The following is a 16,420-nucleotide window of genomic DNA, read 5'->3' as shown; positions in this document are numbered from 1 at the left end:
CATACCTATCTGATCTCTGACATCCTGTGCTCTCACAAGCGGGGCTCCTGTCTATCCCCAGAGTTAAAAAGAATAGAAGCATATAATTGTCCAGATTGTGTCCTTCTCTCTGTTTCTGCAGGTATTTCTATCTCACATGTAGAGTCTGATCTGTGATGACCCCTCCTGCTCAGCAGCTACTGTTATATTTAAACGTGTCTGCCGTCACCTAGTGCTGTTCATGGTGGGGACTGACGGATAACTTCTGTGTGATTTAGGGCTACGTAAATAAAAGGACTTACATCACTTGATGTAAAAGTAAGAGAAATATTTATCATTGTTAATTCATGGAGAAACCACATGTATTTGGTTCAAAGAAAGATTCACACCTTTTCTGTGCTTATTTATCTTCATTAATAACATCCAGTTCATAGTAAACAACCCATTACTATACATGTACACATGTTTTGTCATTTTAACATTAACAGCATTTTATCTGTCATTCAATATTCTCTGGTTTTCCATTTAATTTATTCACAGATCATTTCCTCAACAGCCTGCCACAGAGCATAAAAACACCATGTGTTGAACACAGTGTGATAAATTTGTAAATTCTGTTAAACTGACATATTTTGTCTACAAAATGTGTTGGGACTGTCTGTGCTTGTTCATTGTTAGGAAAGAAGGAAAGAAAAGAGAATCACCTCTCTCTTAAGTGGAGACAGCAGCTTGTGGCACCTCAAACCTTCCCAGTTGAAACCCCGGAACCACCTACAACACAAATCAAAATTCCACTTTTTTTTTTTTTTTTAAATCCAAATAGAAACCACATCATGCCCCCAATAGTTTTAACACCATAAAAGTAATTGTTGGTTGCCTAATTAACCCACACACTAGGGATAGACCGATTATTGATATCGATATTTGGCATTTTGGCACATATCGGCATCGGCTGTTTTTTTAAAAATCCGACGGCCAATAAGAGATCAATTTAAAACTCAGTTATTTTGGCTCTGATGCAGCCATGCCTCTCTGTCTGCAGTCACTACTCTGTCTCCAGCATTGTCCCGCCCACAGCATCATCTGATTGGTTACACCACAGAGCCACGGCAACAGCCAATCAGCAGTGAAAGCTGTGCATGCACAGTGCTCACACACACTGAACAACTCTGCTTTTTGCACCACAATCTGGTGCTGCTCAATTGGGACTACTAATTGATTTGAGACTCACATTTCTGTGCAAATTTTATTTAACTTTGTTTTATTTACTTTATACAACTTCAGGAAGCTATTTATTTATTTAAAATTTCAGTTAAATTTATAAGAGATGCTGCTGACCCTGGGAACTCCCTGCACTTTTTGTTTTAGTTTGAACTTAAAACAAAGATAAGTCAAATATAAAATAACATTTCAGTTATATTGAAATTTTGGAAAACTAACTTACTTACTTACTGTAGAAAACTTTAGGGAGCTTTATAAGACATGCCCCTGAGCCTGAGAGCTTCCTGCACTTTTTGTTTGAATTTTAAAACAAAGATGTCTATTGTCTAAGATAATTTTTTTTTTAACATGTTGCAAATCTGAAAAGCTGTTTAATAAACATATGCTTAAAGGTTGGAGTTTGTATTATTCAAAATTTTGACGCCAATATTTTCACTTTTACTGCAAATGAATATTGGCTTCAAATATTGGTTATCGGCCTCCTTGACTACTAATAATCGGTATCGGTATCGGCCCTGAAAAAACCATATCGGTCTATCACTACCACACACACTATACAATCTGGCTCCACTGTGCAGTCAGTTCTAGTACAGGCTCTGCTCTCAGGTCAGCTCCACTGTCAGGACAGGAAATGGAAGTGGAATCTATTTTGTCATTGATTTATGTGTAACTAACATTAAATGTGAAAACTCTTTAATGTGGCATGTATATTGATTTTTCATGTTTCTGAATATTCTAGCACATAACATCACAGATTTTTTTTACATCCCCTGAGGACTGTAAATTAATGTGTTCTGGGTGGTTTCAGTACGCTGTACTACTTGATGCTACTTGTGACATTGGTAGGTGTCTTTTTGCATTATCCAAAACAGCGAAGAAAATTTGAATGCATGGTTCTTGCATATGACTGACATCATTTACAGAATGTTACACAGTGGTGGCCACCATTAGCACCTGACGTTTTATGGCAGGATTAGATTTTTTTCTGTGGTTAGAAGTAAGCTAAACTTTTATAAATACTATATATAACTGTGTATTCAGCATTATTAAACAATATGATTAATCGCTGTCACAGTCAAGTGCTCATCCTTTTGATTATGATCACACACATCTTGTACATCACAATATAAACACAGATAATGTAGCCCCTGTGAAGATGCACCATTAAGATGTTTCAGCAGCCAAGCAAGCTGTAATGTAGTCTGAAGTAAACCTGCTGGAGCATGGTATCATTGAAGAGCCATACAGCCCTGGGCAGCACTGGTTGTGCTGGTCACTAAAGATGTGGACTTCAGAGGGCTGAACTCTGTAATGAATAAAGCCTCAAACCCACTGCCACAGATACTCCTGACCATCTCCCAGGTGCAAAAGTGTTCAGCACTTTTGATTTGACAACTGGATATTGGCAGATCCCCCTCAAATGACTGAGAGAAAATGGCATTCTCAACATGGGTGAGATTGTATCAGTTTAGTATATTCCCCATGGATATCTGCAATGCACCACCTAGGCATTACCAGTCTCCAGGCACCAGACATTACTCTGGACTGTGTGCCCGTTTACCTTGATGAGATCATTGTCTACATTCCAGATTTCCAACATTTGCTGTACCTTCAGGGGTTCATTCTCACCTTCTGGTCAGCAGGTCTCAAACAGAGGAGGGCTGGACCAGGTGTCACTTAGCTCTCTGTTATATTTTTAGCTCATGGCATCTCCAAGGACAGTGTTAAACCTTACCCTGTCAACACCACAGAAGTATGTAACAGGCCAACACCACGCTCACAGCATAGGTGAAGATTTGTGCTCATATTACCATAGATTTATTAAGGATTATACCCTCACTGCAGATCCCTACAATGTCTGACTCACAAGAATATCCCCTTTGGCAAGCAGCATCACAATCCACTTATGATTCAAACTCTGTGGGGAAAAACTTGCCACTTGACTTCTGGCCTATGACAGGCATGTGCAATCACAAACCCGAGCGCAAATAATTCTAGTGAGGAAACCCCTCCTTTTCATCACCTTCTGACCTCACATGACATAAACTTTGGTAGAAGAGTTCCTGCCTTTCCTCTCTCACAGTAAAAGTGTAAAAGACCCACCAGACATTGAGCTGCCATTCTCCAAGCTAGAGAGGCTGACATTTTAATTTGGTAATACGATTTCCAAATTAACTTACCATTAACTTCTCTATCACTACGGTGATAGAGTTAAGTGTTACACAATCAAAGTATATATCTGAGTCTAACACCATTATCCAACAACATGCCAGCTAACAGCAGATAGCATAATGTTAAGGCTTACAGAAACACCATGTCAGCATGGTTATGCCTTCCAACATGCTAGAAAGCAAAATGCTATCACTGGCTGCCAAACAAACAAACTAAGCCTCTTCAGCTATCTCATCCTAGGAAGCAACACACCATACTATACATGATTATATAAGAATTATATAAGAAAAAAGATGGACAATGACGTAACAGTTTCTAGATTGTGCTGTTTTATTCTCTTTAAATTTAATCTGAAAATGAATGGAGGAATGGAGATGATATCATTTGGAGAGTAAACTTACTTGTGTTTCTTTATGTCAATGATGCCGTTCTTTTTGTTTCCCAGCCTCTCCACTGGGTTTAGCCTGAGAGGAAAAGAAAGATGTTTAAGGTTGGGTTTAATTGTTTGAAAAGAAACAGCTATTCCCTGACACAATTCAGTTAGTCTAACACATGACACAGACTAAATGAACCCAGCAGTAGTAACAGTGTCCAAACAAACTGAGCTGCTTGCCACATTTGTGACAAATGTGATATGACCCATGTTGGTGTGGTTGTTGTTCTTAGCTCTGGTATAATAACACTGTGACATGCAGTGCATTCATTTCCAGACCCCTTCACATTTTTTCAATTTTTTCCCTCATTAATCTACACTCAATACATCAGTATTAATACCCTACTCAGTACTAAACTGAAGTACCTTTGGCAGTGATTATAGCCTTGTCTCTTCTTGGGTATGACATGGGTATGACAGCCCAGATCTGTGAAGTGTTGAAGTGACAGCTGTACCTCCCCACTGACTCCTCAGTTTAGCTGGGCGGCCAGCTCTAGGAGGAGTCATGGTTGTTCCAATCTCCACTTAAGAATTATGGAGGCCACTGTGCTTTTGGGAATCTTCAATGCAGCAGATTTTTTTGTAGCCTTCCCCATCCTGTGAGACCTTGTACAGACAGGTGTGTGCCAATCAAGTGAATTTGCACTTGAGCTAAATTTTAAGTGTCATAGTAAAGGGTCAAAATACTTACATCAATATAATATTTAAGTTTTTTCTTTTTGAATAAATCTGCAAAAACTTCTAAAAGTCTGTTTTTGCTTTGTCATTATGGAGTATTGATTGTAGATTGATGAGGGATTTTTTTCAAGGCTGCAACATAATATGTGAAAAAAGTGAAGGAGTCTAAATACTTTCTGAATGCACTGTAATTATCCAGTTGTTATTCTGAATAGAGATAGACCAATATGTTTTTTTCAGGGCCGATACCGATTATTAGTAGTCAAGGAGGCCTATATCCGATATTTGGAGCCGATATTCATTTGCAGTAAAAGTGAAAATATTGGCGTCAAAATTTTGAATAATACAAACCTAACACACTCAACACTTAACTTCGTTTAAATGCCTTTAAGCATATGTTTATTAAACACCACACATTCTAACAAAAAGTGCAGGGAGCTCACACAGTGATAATTATCTCTTTTTGAAAGAAGAGTCACTGAGCAGTATCATCCTATATATCTGATCACAATCAAATCTGGTTTGTGATTCACCGTACTTGCAGAGTCTCCTGATGAGGTCGTCAGGATGCTTGCCTATTCTCTTGGGGAAGTCCACCTTCTCAATGCCATGGAGGACCATGGTGTAAATCTTTATGGGGTCTGAGCCAACAAAGGGTGGGCTAGAAGGAAAACAGGTCTTCACATTCTATGTTTATTGCAACAGTAAAAATTCAGACTGCTGTGTTTAAAGGACCACTTTACCATTTTGGGAAATATGTTTCATTTGCTTTATTTAGTAAAAGTGACGCCTGGGATACACTGCCTACCTTGCATGTGCATGACAGCTACCTCACTGAACTGCTGCAGCATATACGTGCATGTGTGTGTCCACTGCCTGTCCTACCTTTCTACACTGAGTCTGCTTGGCCATCAATAATAGAATAGAATAATAGAATTTAGAATTAAATAAAATCAATGTACCCATATTCAGTGAGAAAGAGGGAGAGGGAATGGGAGAGATACACAGAGAGAGAGAAACAGAGTGCACCAGAAAACCACTGCCCCTCACCACCAGTGACAGTGACAGGTATCAGATATATGTAATGTTGCTGCAATGATGTCAATATGACAAACAACACATCGTTCCCCCATCTTTTTTGCTGGGAACTCTGTGCAACACACATGAAAAAAAGGTGACACAGGCCACAGGTGTGACCCCTCTAAACGAAATGAAAACCAAGACATTCTATGACTGCCACGCACAAACCGTGCAGGCAGCGTGGCCTGGCCTAAGATGAGAAGAACATCAATCTTATCTGCATTATTTGAACTTTAGCTGGAGCTCAGTAAATTGATTCCTACCTTTATGCTAAACTAGGCCAACCATGTCCTGACTTAGGCTCTGTGCTTAACACACAGACATAATATCGATTTCCATCTCAGAAGAAATAGACATAAGTGAGTTTATTCAGTTACTTAAAAGAGTTGACAAACTGCAATGCAAGAGTCAGAGTCATCAGTACAACTCACTGACACCTCACCACAGCACTGTAGTATGAGGGACTTTTCCTTTGGCCCTGTCCCTGTCTACCACGGGATGGCCCTAGGCTCAGTACTCAGACCCTCACCATTCATCATCTACGTGCTCTCTCTGGGTCAGTTCATTTGCTATCATTGCCACACTCAACGTTTTTTCAATGAACTGAGAAAATCAAAAATGAATTTGAAGATTCTCATCTTCAAGAAGTTCAAATTACAACAGCAGGAAAGTCTAACTTACTTACTTGCCAGTGAGAAGTTCAAATATGAGGATTCCCAAGGACCAGCAATCAGCTCCAAAGTCATGGCCTTTGTTCATGATAACCTCTGGGGCCACATACTCTGGTGTCCCACAGAATGTCCATGTCTTCTTTCCAAGGCCAATCTTTTTAGCAAAGCCAAAGTCTGCCTGAGGAAATGCAGAAGAATTAGCAATATATTTTACACTGTTCAAAGAATGTTACACCTAAGTATTTAAACAAGTGACTTACCATTTTGACATAACCCTCAGCATCCAGTAGGAGGTTTTCAGGTTTCAAATCTCTGTAGACAATGCCCATAGTGTGGAGGTAATCAAACGCCTCTAAGACACAACCAGTACAGAACCTGGCTGTGGCCTCATCAAAACAACCCCTGGGGCAGGTTACAGAAAGGTCAGCAAATTAATGGGAATCTGTTGTGTGTCTGTATACTATATATGGTAAAAACATTTCTGCTCTGGAGCTTTTTTACCTACATCATCTCACTGATTCAGTATCAAAATGTTGAACTCCTCTAGGACATTTCTGCTTGTATTCAGCTTTTTTCTGCTATGTATGGGCAATTTCACATAATTTTTTTTTTTTTTTAAATGGGATCCTATGGGAGCTCACCTCAACTTTCTTCAAAAACACTTAACTTTGCAAGTTTACCAGTCTGGCATAGGTGCATGTACAGACTCCATTTTTGGCTTAAAATGTTTCCAAGACTTTGATCTTTTAATGTTGTACCCTTTCATTAATGTTTATTAATGTTTCAATGTTCTATCGTTATTATTCCTTTAGATATAATTATTATTATTATTACTATTTGCATTTTGACTTAGACTGCGTATTTGCAACGTTGTCTTTCTCTTACCCCACCCCCCTCTCCCTGTCTAAGCCCAACTGGTTCTGCTTGAGGTTTCTGCCTCTTAAAAGGAAGTTTTTCCTTGCCACAGTCACCTAGTGCTTGCTCATGGTGGGATTTGTTGGGTCTCTCTGTAAATTTTATAAGATAAAGAGTATGGTCTAGACCTGCTCTATATGTACAGTGCCTTGAGATAACTTCTGTTGTGAATTGGTGCTATATAAATAAACTGCAGGCAGACTGTCTCCTCTGCTTCCCAAATCTTTAACTCGCCATACCTCCTGTTGTGTTTGGAGTGTGGACACATGCTGTATACTACTCAAGTGTTCACAGAAAATACTAACATCTCAACAAAAAAGCTTTCTTTTTAAATCCATGTATTGGAGAGATCTATATATATGGTAATTTTCCGAGAACTCAGCAACGTGGGCTTCAGTGGTGCACCAAGTAGAGCGGATGTTTCCTGCTCAGAAGGTTGGCAGTTCAGTCCCAGGCTCCTCCGGTCAATGAAGCAAGAAGACATTTTACTTTTTACTATTTATACTATTTTGCTTTTTCTGCAATTTTTCCATTCATATATTCTGCTATTGCTATTTAATTTTAAGCATTGCTTCAGAGATTACTTTTGGCTTTCAACTTTTCTTCTGCATTTCAACTGTTTTTTCTGCTATTTTTCAGCATTGCTTCAGCAATCCATTCAGCTATCAGAATTCACAGCAACTTTTAGCAGATTATAGTTTTTGTTGCACCCCAACTTCTCCACTTACTGGAGTAAGGTAGAAGTGTAGTCTGAATGCACCAGCACACTGTGACATCACTGTTGCTGTTGTCACTGGTACTTTTACCAGTGGAACAGACTGGAAACTTTTGACCCAGAGAGGGCAGTAAATGGTAAATATGTACTGTACTTATATAGAGCTTTTTTCTAGTCATGTCATACCACTCAAAGCACTTTACACTATGGGTCACATTCACCCATTTGTGCACACATTTAGGCTATGTATAAAATGCTTGAACACATTCAACACATTCACACACTAATGACACATCAGGAGCGATCAGTATCTTGCCCAAGGAGATTTAGGCACATGGACTGGAGGAGCAGTGACAGTGACACTCTGCTTTTCACCCTGTTGTTCAGTTATTCTTTAAATATCAGTTTCTAGGTATAATGAATATACACTCACATGTCCCGCAGCAGAGTCCACAACTCTCCACCAAGACACACCTCAAGCAGCATGTAGACAAACTTATCATCCCGAAATGTTCGGAATAACCTGAAACACATGGACAGACATCCAAGTGGTTCTTACTTTGTTCTTAATGCAAGTAGTGTAGTAAGTCAGTAAGTGTGCTCTGATCACATTGTTTAGCTTTTAAAGGCTTCACAACAGGATGGAAACACAGAGGTTCCAGAGCTAGATTTAAACCATCAACACAACACAGTATATACTATACAATATACTATATATATATATATATATATATATATATATATATATATATATATATGTGTGTGTGTGTGTGTGTGTGTGTGTGTAATATGTAATATGTAAGAAAATGTGAGTTTTTTTGTGTAGGGTGAGTTGACTCAGTGGTTGTTAACACGTTCAGACAGCACTAGGCAGCAGCAGAGGCAGTAGACCCCAGCACTCCTTTGCTGTTTCATCAGAAAATGTTTCCTCTGGTATAAATTGCTGTAATATGGTACAAACACCAAAAGTTATAGTGTGCCCACATCTACTGAATAAACTACACAATGTGATGTTTTAATGAGTTTTATTGTTCCTTCACTGAACTGCAGATGGATAGCAATCAGTGTTGGTGATAAACACAAAGGGCAAAAAAGGAGAACAAAGCACCCTGAGACACACACTAATTAGAGCTTTACCTGACTGCAGTGTGTAACACCGAGCCAACTCAACCAACAGAGCATTCCATGTCAGGTTCAGCCTATGGACACTAAACTGAGTGGTACGAGGAGTGTAGTATTAGTGAAATAAATTGGAGAGTGAACATCACATTTTGGCTGAACTTTTCTCTTTGAATGACAGTCAACAGACTGCTTGCACAAAACCTTTGTTCTTTAAAGTCATAGTCCAGATAAATCTCAGTGCAGTGGTGGGACCCTGGTCGGCAGCATTCTCCCTAGCAGGTTCCTTAGCAACACCACTGAGAAACCAACACACTGACCAGTCTTCATTTTATTTTCTCCTCAAGGAATTTGGAGGGAGATTGATCTGCTACCTTACCCATTGTCTAGCCTCCTCTGTTCAACATCTACATGCTTCTACCAGCTCAGATTATGGAGAACAACTAATCAACAAGAACAACATGGAAAATATCACAACATATCCTTATCATAATGTGGACAATGACACCTTGCTCTTTGTGAAAGAAACCTGAATGTGTAATGTTGTGTGTGGCCACACCTTATGATAAACGCTGAGTTAGTTTGCTGAAGGATGTTTTTTTCAGAGTAGACATGCTCTTGCTGTCTCGTATCCACAATGTGCTTCTTCTTAATGCACTTCAATGCAAATGTGGTGTCCTCGTCCTTCAGCTTTACCTGAGAAACAGCAGAGAGGAGCTCGATGAGGAAAGACTTTAACAATCAGTCCTGGGTTCAACTGACACAAGAAATGTATATTACAGCAATACAGCAATATATTACAATATAGCATAAAAACATCAACTAAACATTGACGGAATGCTTTTTTGGTGCTTGTGTTTTATAAAGTAAATTTGATTTGAAAAAGGCACTCCACCAATTCCATTTCAGTTTTATTGCCATGAGGAGCACTACTTAATCAGTGAAAACAGTTATATGAAGTTTTCTATGGCACTGGAGAGAGCTTTCTAAAATCTAAAGAAATCACCCTGGTGATGTTACCAGTGTTAATTACTGCATTTTTGCAGCTTGACCTGTATAAGGGGCTAAACGTCAGGATATCTCAACTTTTGCTACGTTAATTTCAACCACTGTTTTTAAATTTGTCTCTCTCAGGTCCGCAAACTTTATGTAGCTGAATCACTGGAATGCCACTTTACCATAAATTGCAATGAAATGTTTTTTTCATAATAAATTTTCATACTTAATCAAACAAAAATCTAGAAAAATCCCTGTACAATATTGATGATTGTATATGAAAGGTGATTAAAATGGAGTTAAAAAAAAAGAAAATATCATTTTAAAAAAAAAAGTTTTTTCAAACAAAGACCAGTGTCAGCAAATCAGGCCCATTTCCATCCAATTGGGAAAAGAGTTTCCAAACATTTTCTTTACAAATGTATTTAATGGTGGTGTTAAACTGATTATAAACACTGACTGTATGAGTGTAACACAGTCTAGTACAACACCACTATCAGGCCCATGAAATTACAGAACCTAAAATGACACAGTCCTGACAGAATGGAACATATACATAAAAAAAAACATTTTTTAAACTAAAATGTTTTTGACAACTGAAACTACACTAACCAAATAAAAAGGATGAAGCTGGGGGAGGCCCCTGAGATTGGGGAATGTTGCCATTTGGAAGGGTGTGTGCAGAGGCGGTCCTGGCTAGATTTGTGCCCCGGGCGAACCATCCCTTCCCCCCGGCCCCACACAACAATATATTATATTATTTGTATTATTTTATTACATAGAATATTAAATACAAAAATGTAACTAGAACAAAGAAAAAACAAGAATAATAAATAAAATACGGTATATAAATTGCACATGCTTGAGAAATCCCTGAAGACTCGACATCATAACATGACCTTTCGCATTACCTTTTGCCAACACAGTCTGTTCACCCGTCAATCAACCGGAGTCTGGAGTCATGTGACGGAAACAAATTTACGTAGATGATTTTTTTTTTTTTTTTTTTTTTATATTTTTCACATAACCCAATCAATTACATGTAGGCATATGGGTCTATGTTAATTATGAAATACAATTTATTTGGAAGCAGTTTGTGTTGTGTGGCCTGGCATCAGTCTATCCCTCGCCCCCCTCCCCCTTGCCTCGTCGACACACACAACCTGTATGACTCTCAGCAGCAAGTTGACGTGACAATGAGGGCCCCAGCGCCCACTCCACTAACTTGACATGGAAATGAGCGGTAGTCTAGAAAACTGGCGAGTTTTGTTTTGAGTTTAGTTTTTTTTTATACTTTGTTTTTTTTGAGGGCGCTCGTGCGCCCTTGTGCGCCCTCACATAGATTGCGCCCTGGGCGGTCGCCCACATTGCCCATAGCAAAAACCGGCCCTGGGTGTGTGCTTGTTTTGTGACAATATTTAGGTGGGTGGTAATGTCCAAATGAATGTTAGGACCGAAGGTTCCTCAGCAGAACATTGTGTTATAACAAGATGATCGATGTTATTCACTTTATCCACCAGTGGTCATAATGTTATTATTGTGTATTTGCTCAAAGAGATGATGAACATCAATAGGTGGGTCAGTATTAAACGATAAAAACGACAAGATCAGGATTCAGCAACACAAACATGGTGGATTGAATCTAGCTGAATCATTTCCTATATAAAGGAGAGATGACTAATGTCAAGTGAGAGTTGGGACATTATTGAGTTGCTGCAGCTCACCAGCTCCACTCGTCCAAATCCTCCCATGCCCAGTGTAGCTATGACCTCAAGCTCCTGGAAAGGCTGGTGTGGAGGGAGGAGAGCGATTCTCTCTCTGAGCATCCTCAGCTCCTGGGCCTCAGCAGAGTCAGTCTGAGGTGAGTGGGGTCTGATGGAGGAATAACAAACTGCTTAAAGGCATAGACTGACTTATTTATAAACTAAACTTCAAATCAGCTTATCACCATTAAAACTGGAAATAATAATAATGTCAAGTAATGACTACAAAAAATACAATAATTCACCACCATCATCTCCTTAAAGGGAATCTTGATTAGTCACTCACAGAGCATTTCTTCTCTCATCACTCCTGGAGAGTTCCTCCACATACTCCTTCAAGTAAGCCTGAAGCTCTTCATACGTTCCCACCATTTGGTTGAAATTGCTGTAGATGTGGACCAGGGGGCAAAAACATCAACAACTTTTTTTTCAGTGTGTGTGTGTGTGTGTGTGTGTCTGTATAAGACACACACACTATGTGTGTGTGCATGGTGCATGCACTGTCATCTGTAAGCCATCCATCATCAATTATCTATACTGGTGCTGGAGCTTATCCCAGCTGACATTGGGCCAGAGGCGGGGTACACCCTACATGGATCGCCAGTCCATTGCAGGGCCAACACACAGACCTTCAAATCATTAATCAAAACCCACCTGTTCACCCTGGCACCTGTCACTTTATTTAATTTACCTATTTCTTTTTACTGTTTCTCTTTTCTTTTGTTATATTGTTAGGCATCTTGGAGTGTCTTGAAAAGCGCTATAGAAATTGTATGTATTATTATTAGTATTATTATTATTAACACATATACAGTGGTGGAAAAAAGTTTTCGGACACCCTTAAAATTTTATAGAATCTCAAATATTATCATGAAATATTTGGGGGAAAATCTTTTTTGTGTTTCAAAAGGTGTGGCTGCATTAGACAGACACAAACAAATACAAATGATATTTTTTTTGTTTATTGCTTACAAGAAAAACAAAAAACAAAACTAAATTCTTTCAATATGTCAGTTCTCAACATTGTCAGTATCAAAGTCAACAAATAACAGAATGTGTTCAAAACTGAACAAAAAATAAATAAAACATCACATCATCAAATTAATATTTAGTAACCCTGCCATTAGCACACAGTAAAGCCCTAATAATCATGTTCCCCACAAGCCTTTCACACTGCTGAGGGGTAATCTTGTCCATCTTCTGATTACTGCTTTGAATTCTTCTAAATTCTTTGGTTTATGCTTTGAAACAGACTGGGATACAGTGCTCCTGCAGCCAACTTCTACTGGCCCTGGATGTATGGCAAGGGGCATTATCTTGTTTTGACCTCAACGGAACAGTGCACATGCAGAAGGGAGCATGTGGGTTTCGAGAATGGCACAATACTTGGCATAGTTCAATGTGCCATCACAGATAGCCAGATGACCAACACCAGCAGCACTGCATTGCATGCATCCCCAAACCATGATCCTGCCTCCACCATGCTTGACAGTAGGTACTGTACATGCTGGAGATAATGCTTCACCTGGCCTTCTGTGTACCCTCACATTATCAGGAGAAGGATAAAGCAGCAAACTGGACTCATCTGACCACAGAATCTTCTTCCATTTCCTGGCTGTCCAGTTCTTGTATGCTTGGGCCCAACGACACTGGGCTAACCTCTGTCTCTCATTGATCAGGGGCTTCTTGACAGCCTTGTAGGACCTTAAGCCATGATCTAAAAGTCGGCCACATACAGTGTGAGTGGAACACTGGACACAAGTTTGGTTTGACCACTGCTGCTGAAGCTCCTGTGATGTCATTCGGCGGTTTTCCCTGCACATGCGGATCAGGATGCGGTCATTTCTTGCTGAAGAAACCCTTGGACGCCCAGATCTTGGTTTGTCTTCCAAGCTGTTGGCTTGTCTGTATTTCTGCAGAGTGTATCCAACTGCTGAAGGACTGCATCTGCACTTCCTGGCTATCTGGCAGCAGCTGTAGCCTTCCTGGCTGAGAATCTGTATCTTCAGGTGTGTTTCCTGCTTTAAGGTTCCTTGTTTTTGTCTCTGAAGAACTTTCAAATGTGCTGGCTTTATATAGACATGAAGCACGGCAACAAAAATTGTGTCTTTTAATAAAAAGCATGACCTTCATTTGTGGATCACTGGTAGCAAAATGACCCAATACTCAAAATTCCCTTATGTATTTTTATGGAACCAATCAATTTTAAGTTTTTAATGGCTTTTTTAGGATTTGTTTAGTATTTTCTGTGACTGTACTAAAAGAAATTGCACTTGGAGACCTAAGAGTCATTCTTAATGCAGTATTTCACAAATGCATGGGGTGTCAGAAAACTTTTTTCCACCACTGTAGACAGACAACCATTCACACTCACATTCACACCTACGGGTAATTCTGAGTTGCCAATTAACCTAAGCTGCATGTCTTTGGACTGTGAGAGGAAGCCGGAGTACCTGGAGAGAACCCATGCAGGCACAGGGAGAACATGCAAACCTCACACAGAAAAGCCTGGACCATGTATAGTACATTGTTTAATTTTAAGATTCTTGCTCTCTGTATTTTTATGAACTTGGAGCCTAAAAGAGCCTAAAATCAAACCTCTGCTGCTGATAGAAACTGTCCAATTGTAGTATACTTCTGTACTGAGTAAGTTCTTTAGGATCATTTTAAATAAAAAAAATAAATGATTTCATTATGAATGGAGACACATTTAATACATGTGTCTGATGAGTGAATTACAGCACATCTAGGACTATGCTCTTGGATTCTACTGCAACATATGATGCCATACACCATGCTATTCATACTGCCAAACCTCAGTGTTGTAGTTTTCATCTTTAATTTAGTTAGTTCAGGAGGCAGACACTCCCACTACATTTAGGGTTAGGCTTAAAACTTTCATCTTGAATAGAGGTCATAGTCAGGGCTGGCCCAGGTGAGCCCTGACACATTCATTTTTATTCCAGCCAAAAGCCTAAACTGCTGGGCGACCTCTACTACTGCATCACAGTACTGCATGTCACTGACTCCTTATTAATCAGTGGAGGTCCTATAATACAGTTAACCATGGCAGTGGGTAAATAAAAGGCACAAGTTCCATTTGAATCCAGTGGAGGTAACTTGGGAACTGCAGAAACAACAAACAATTGATGACACTGCAAATGTACTTATTTACTTTTTTTTACTTTAGCCATTCTCTATATTGTCATCTATTATCAGGTAAGTGACACTGAACTACAGAGTGTGGTGTATAGGTCCAGCTGGAGATAATAACATGCCACGTAAACAACATCCATCTACTCACTCTCTGTCCACCACCAGGCAGTGTGTGTCATTCTCATTGCAAATGATGTTGGCTGATCGAACATCCTCACTGTAAACATGCATCAACAGGTAAGTCACAGAAACACAATACAAACAAACATGGACACAGTCATTTCTGCAATGTGATGAAGCATATCTTTGTCAGTGCACATGCACATAAGGCTATGACTGGAAGGATCTTCTGCATTCAGAACAGAATAAATAAACAGAGGAGAAGGTGAGCTCCATCAGTGGGTTTGAACAGGACATGATTCAGCAGGTGGCTGAGGTGAGAACCCTCTCTAAACTGACCTCAAAAATAAACAATCCCATGCTACAACTTCAGGCCCTGGAGGTGTTTGGACAGAGTGCCTCCAGACCCATTTTCCTCCAGTTATATTGTGTGAAAGAGGATGAATTTTTCTACATTCATTCATTTCTACAAGAATGACATATGCGAGTCAAAATAACCCTAACCCTAGTGACAAGACAAGTGAATTGAACAGCTTTACCCCTGTCTGTTTGTGAACACTCCATCCCACACAGTGTAAAAATGCTGAGAAGCCTGAAAGGTATTTGTAGAGCAGCTGATAGGAATGCTCTCTCTCTCTCTGAAAAGACCTATGATTTGCTAAAGGGCTGAAGACTAAAGGTAATTCCAGTCATGTCCTAACTGAGCTGATCATTTTGAGGTTTGAGTGATTTTTCTACTTTGGAGTGTACTGAAGTAATTAGCTGCCAAAAAATGTGGTGGAATAATAATAATAAAGGGTGGGAAGAAAATTGGTTGTCAGTGCCTTCATCTTTAAGCTTCCTACCCCTATCTCATACGTCTTAAATGTTCTTCAGTAACTTCTCCAGCGAAGTTTCAAGAGATTTTACCAAAGCTCCTTTCAGTCTTACCCTAAAGTCTTACACTAACTTGTAATAAAAAGGTTGTATAATATCTTTTGTAGCTGTGGGGTGACTTTGTTAAAGCTGACAAAATAAGACTATGGTGTCACCAGGCTTATTGTGGTCTGAGCTAGTTACAAATTTAAAAAAAAAAACTTGGAATACTAAGTTTGTTAGTATTTTTGGAATACAAGTATTTAAGTCATGAGATAAGAGTTGTACAATTGCAGACTTGCATGTTTTGTGATGGTTATAAATACTGTGCATTGACAATCTATCTTTGATAACCTTGAATGACAGCTTTGAGTTGATGGGGGGGCATCCATATTTGTTTGTTTTTTAGATACTTCTGTTTTAAGCAACAAGTTATCTGTATATCGGAGCGTTCATAAAAATATTAGATTCCTAGTCAGTTGTGACTTAGATGCTGATGTGAACTCTGTAAGTCAGAAGTACTATATGACAGAACACACCATTAAGG

The 16,420-nt window shown here is 39.2% G+C and overlaps 1 protein-coding gene across 1 annotated transcript in view; it reads right to left on the bottom strand.

The window, feature by feature from the left end:
* Positions 1–509: 509 nt before the first annotated feature.
* LOC108895314 (cGMP-dependent protein kinase 2-like) overlaps positions 510–16,420 on the bottom strand; it is a 66,064-nt gene continuing 50,153 nt past the window's right edge. The window contains 11 exon segments of the mRNA XM_018694054.2: positions 510–536; positions 684–750; positions 3,774–3,836; positions 5,022–5,144; positions 6,249–6,412; positions 6,495–6,636; positions 8,298–8,387; positions 9,543–9,679; positions 11,704–11,851; positions 12,029–12,127; positions 15,047–15,115. Of these exon segments, the coding sequence (XP_018549570.2) occupies positions 510–536; positions 684–750; positions 3,774–3,836; positions 5,022–5,144; positions 6,249–6,412; positions 6,495–6,636; positions 8,298–8,387; positions 9,543–9,679; positions 11,704–11,851; positions 12,029–12,127; positions 15,047–15,115 (1,129 nt within the window).

The sequence above is a fragment of the Lates calcarifer genome, linkage group LG16_LG22 (assembly GCF_001640805.2).
Source record: "Lates calcarifer isolate ASB-BC8 linkage group LG16_LG22, TLL_Latcal_v3, whole genome shotgun sequence".
Lineage (NCBI taxonomy): Eukaryota > Metazoa > Chordata > Actinopteri > Centropomidae > Lates > Lates calcarifer.
The sequence above is the reverse complement of the archived record's forward strand: the minus strand, read 5'-3'. Positions and strand labels throughout refer to the sequence as shown.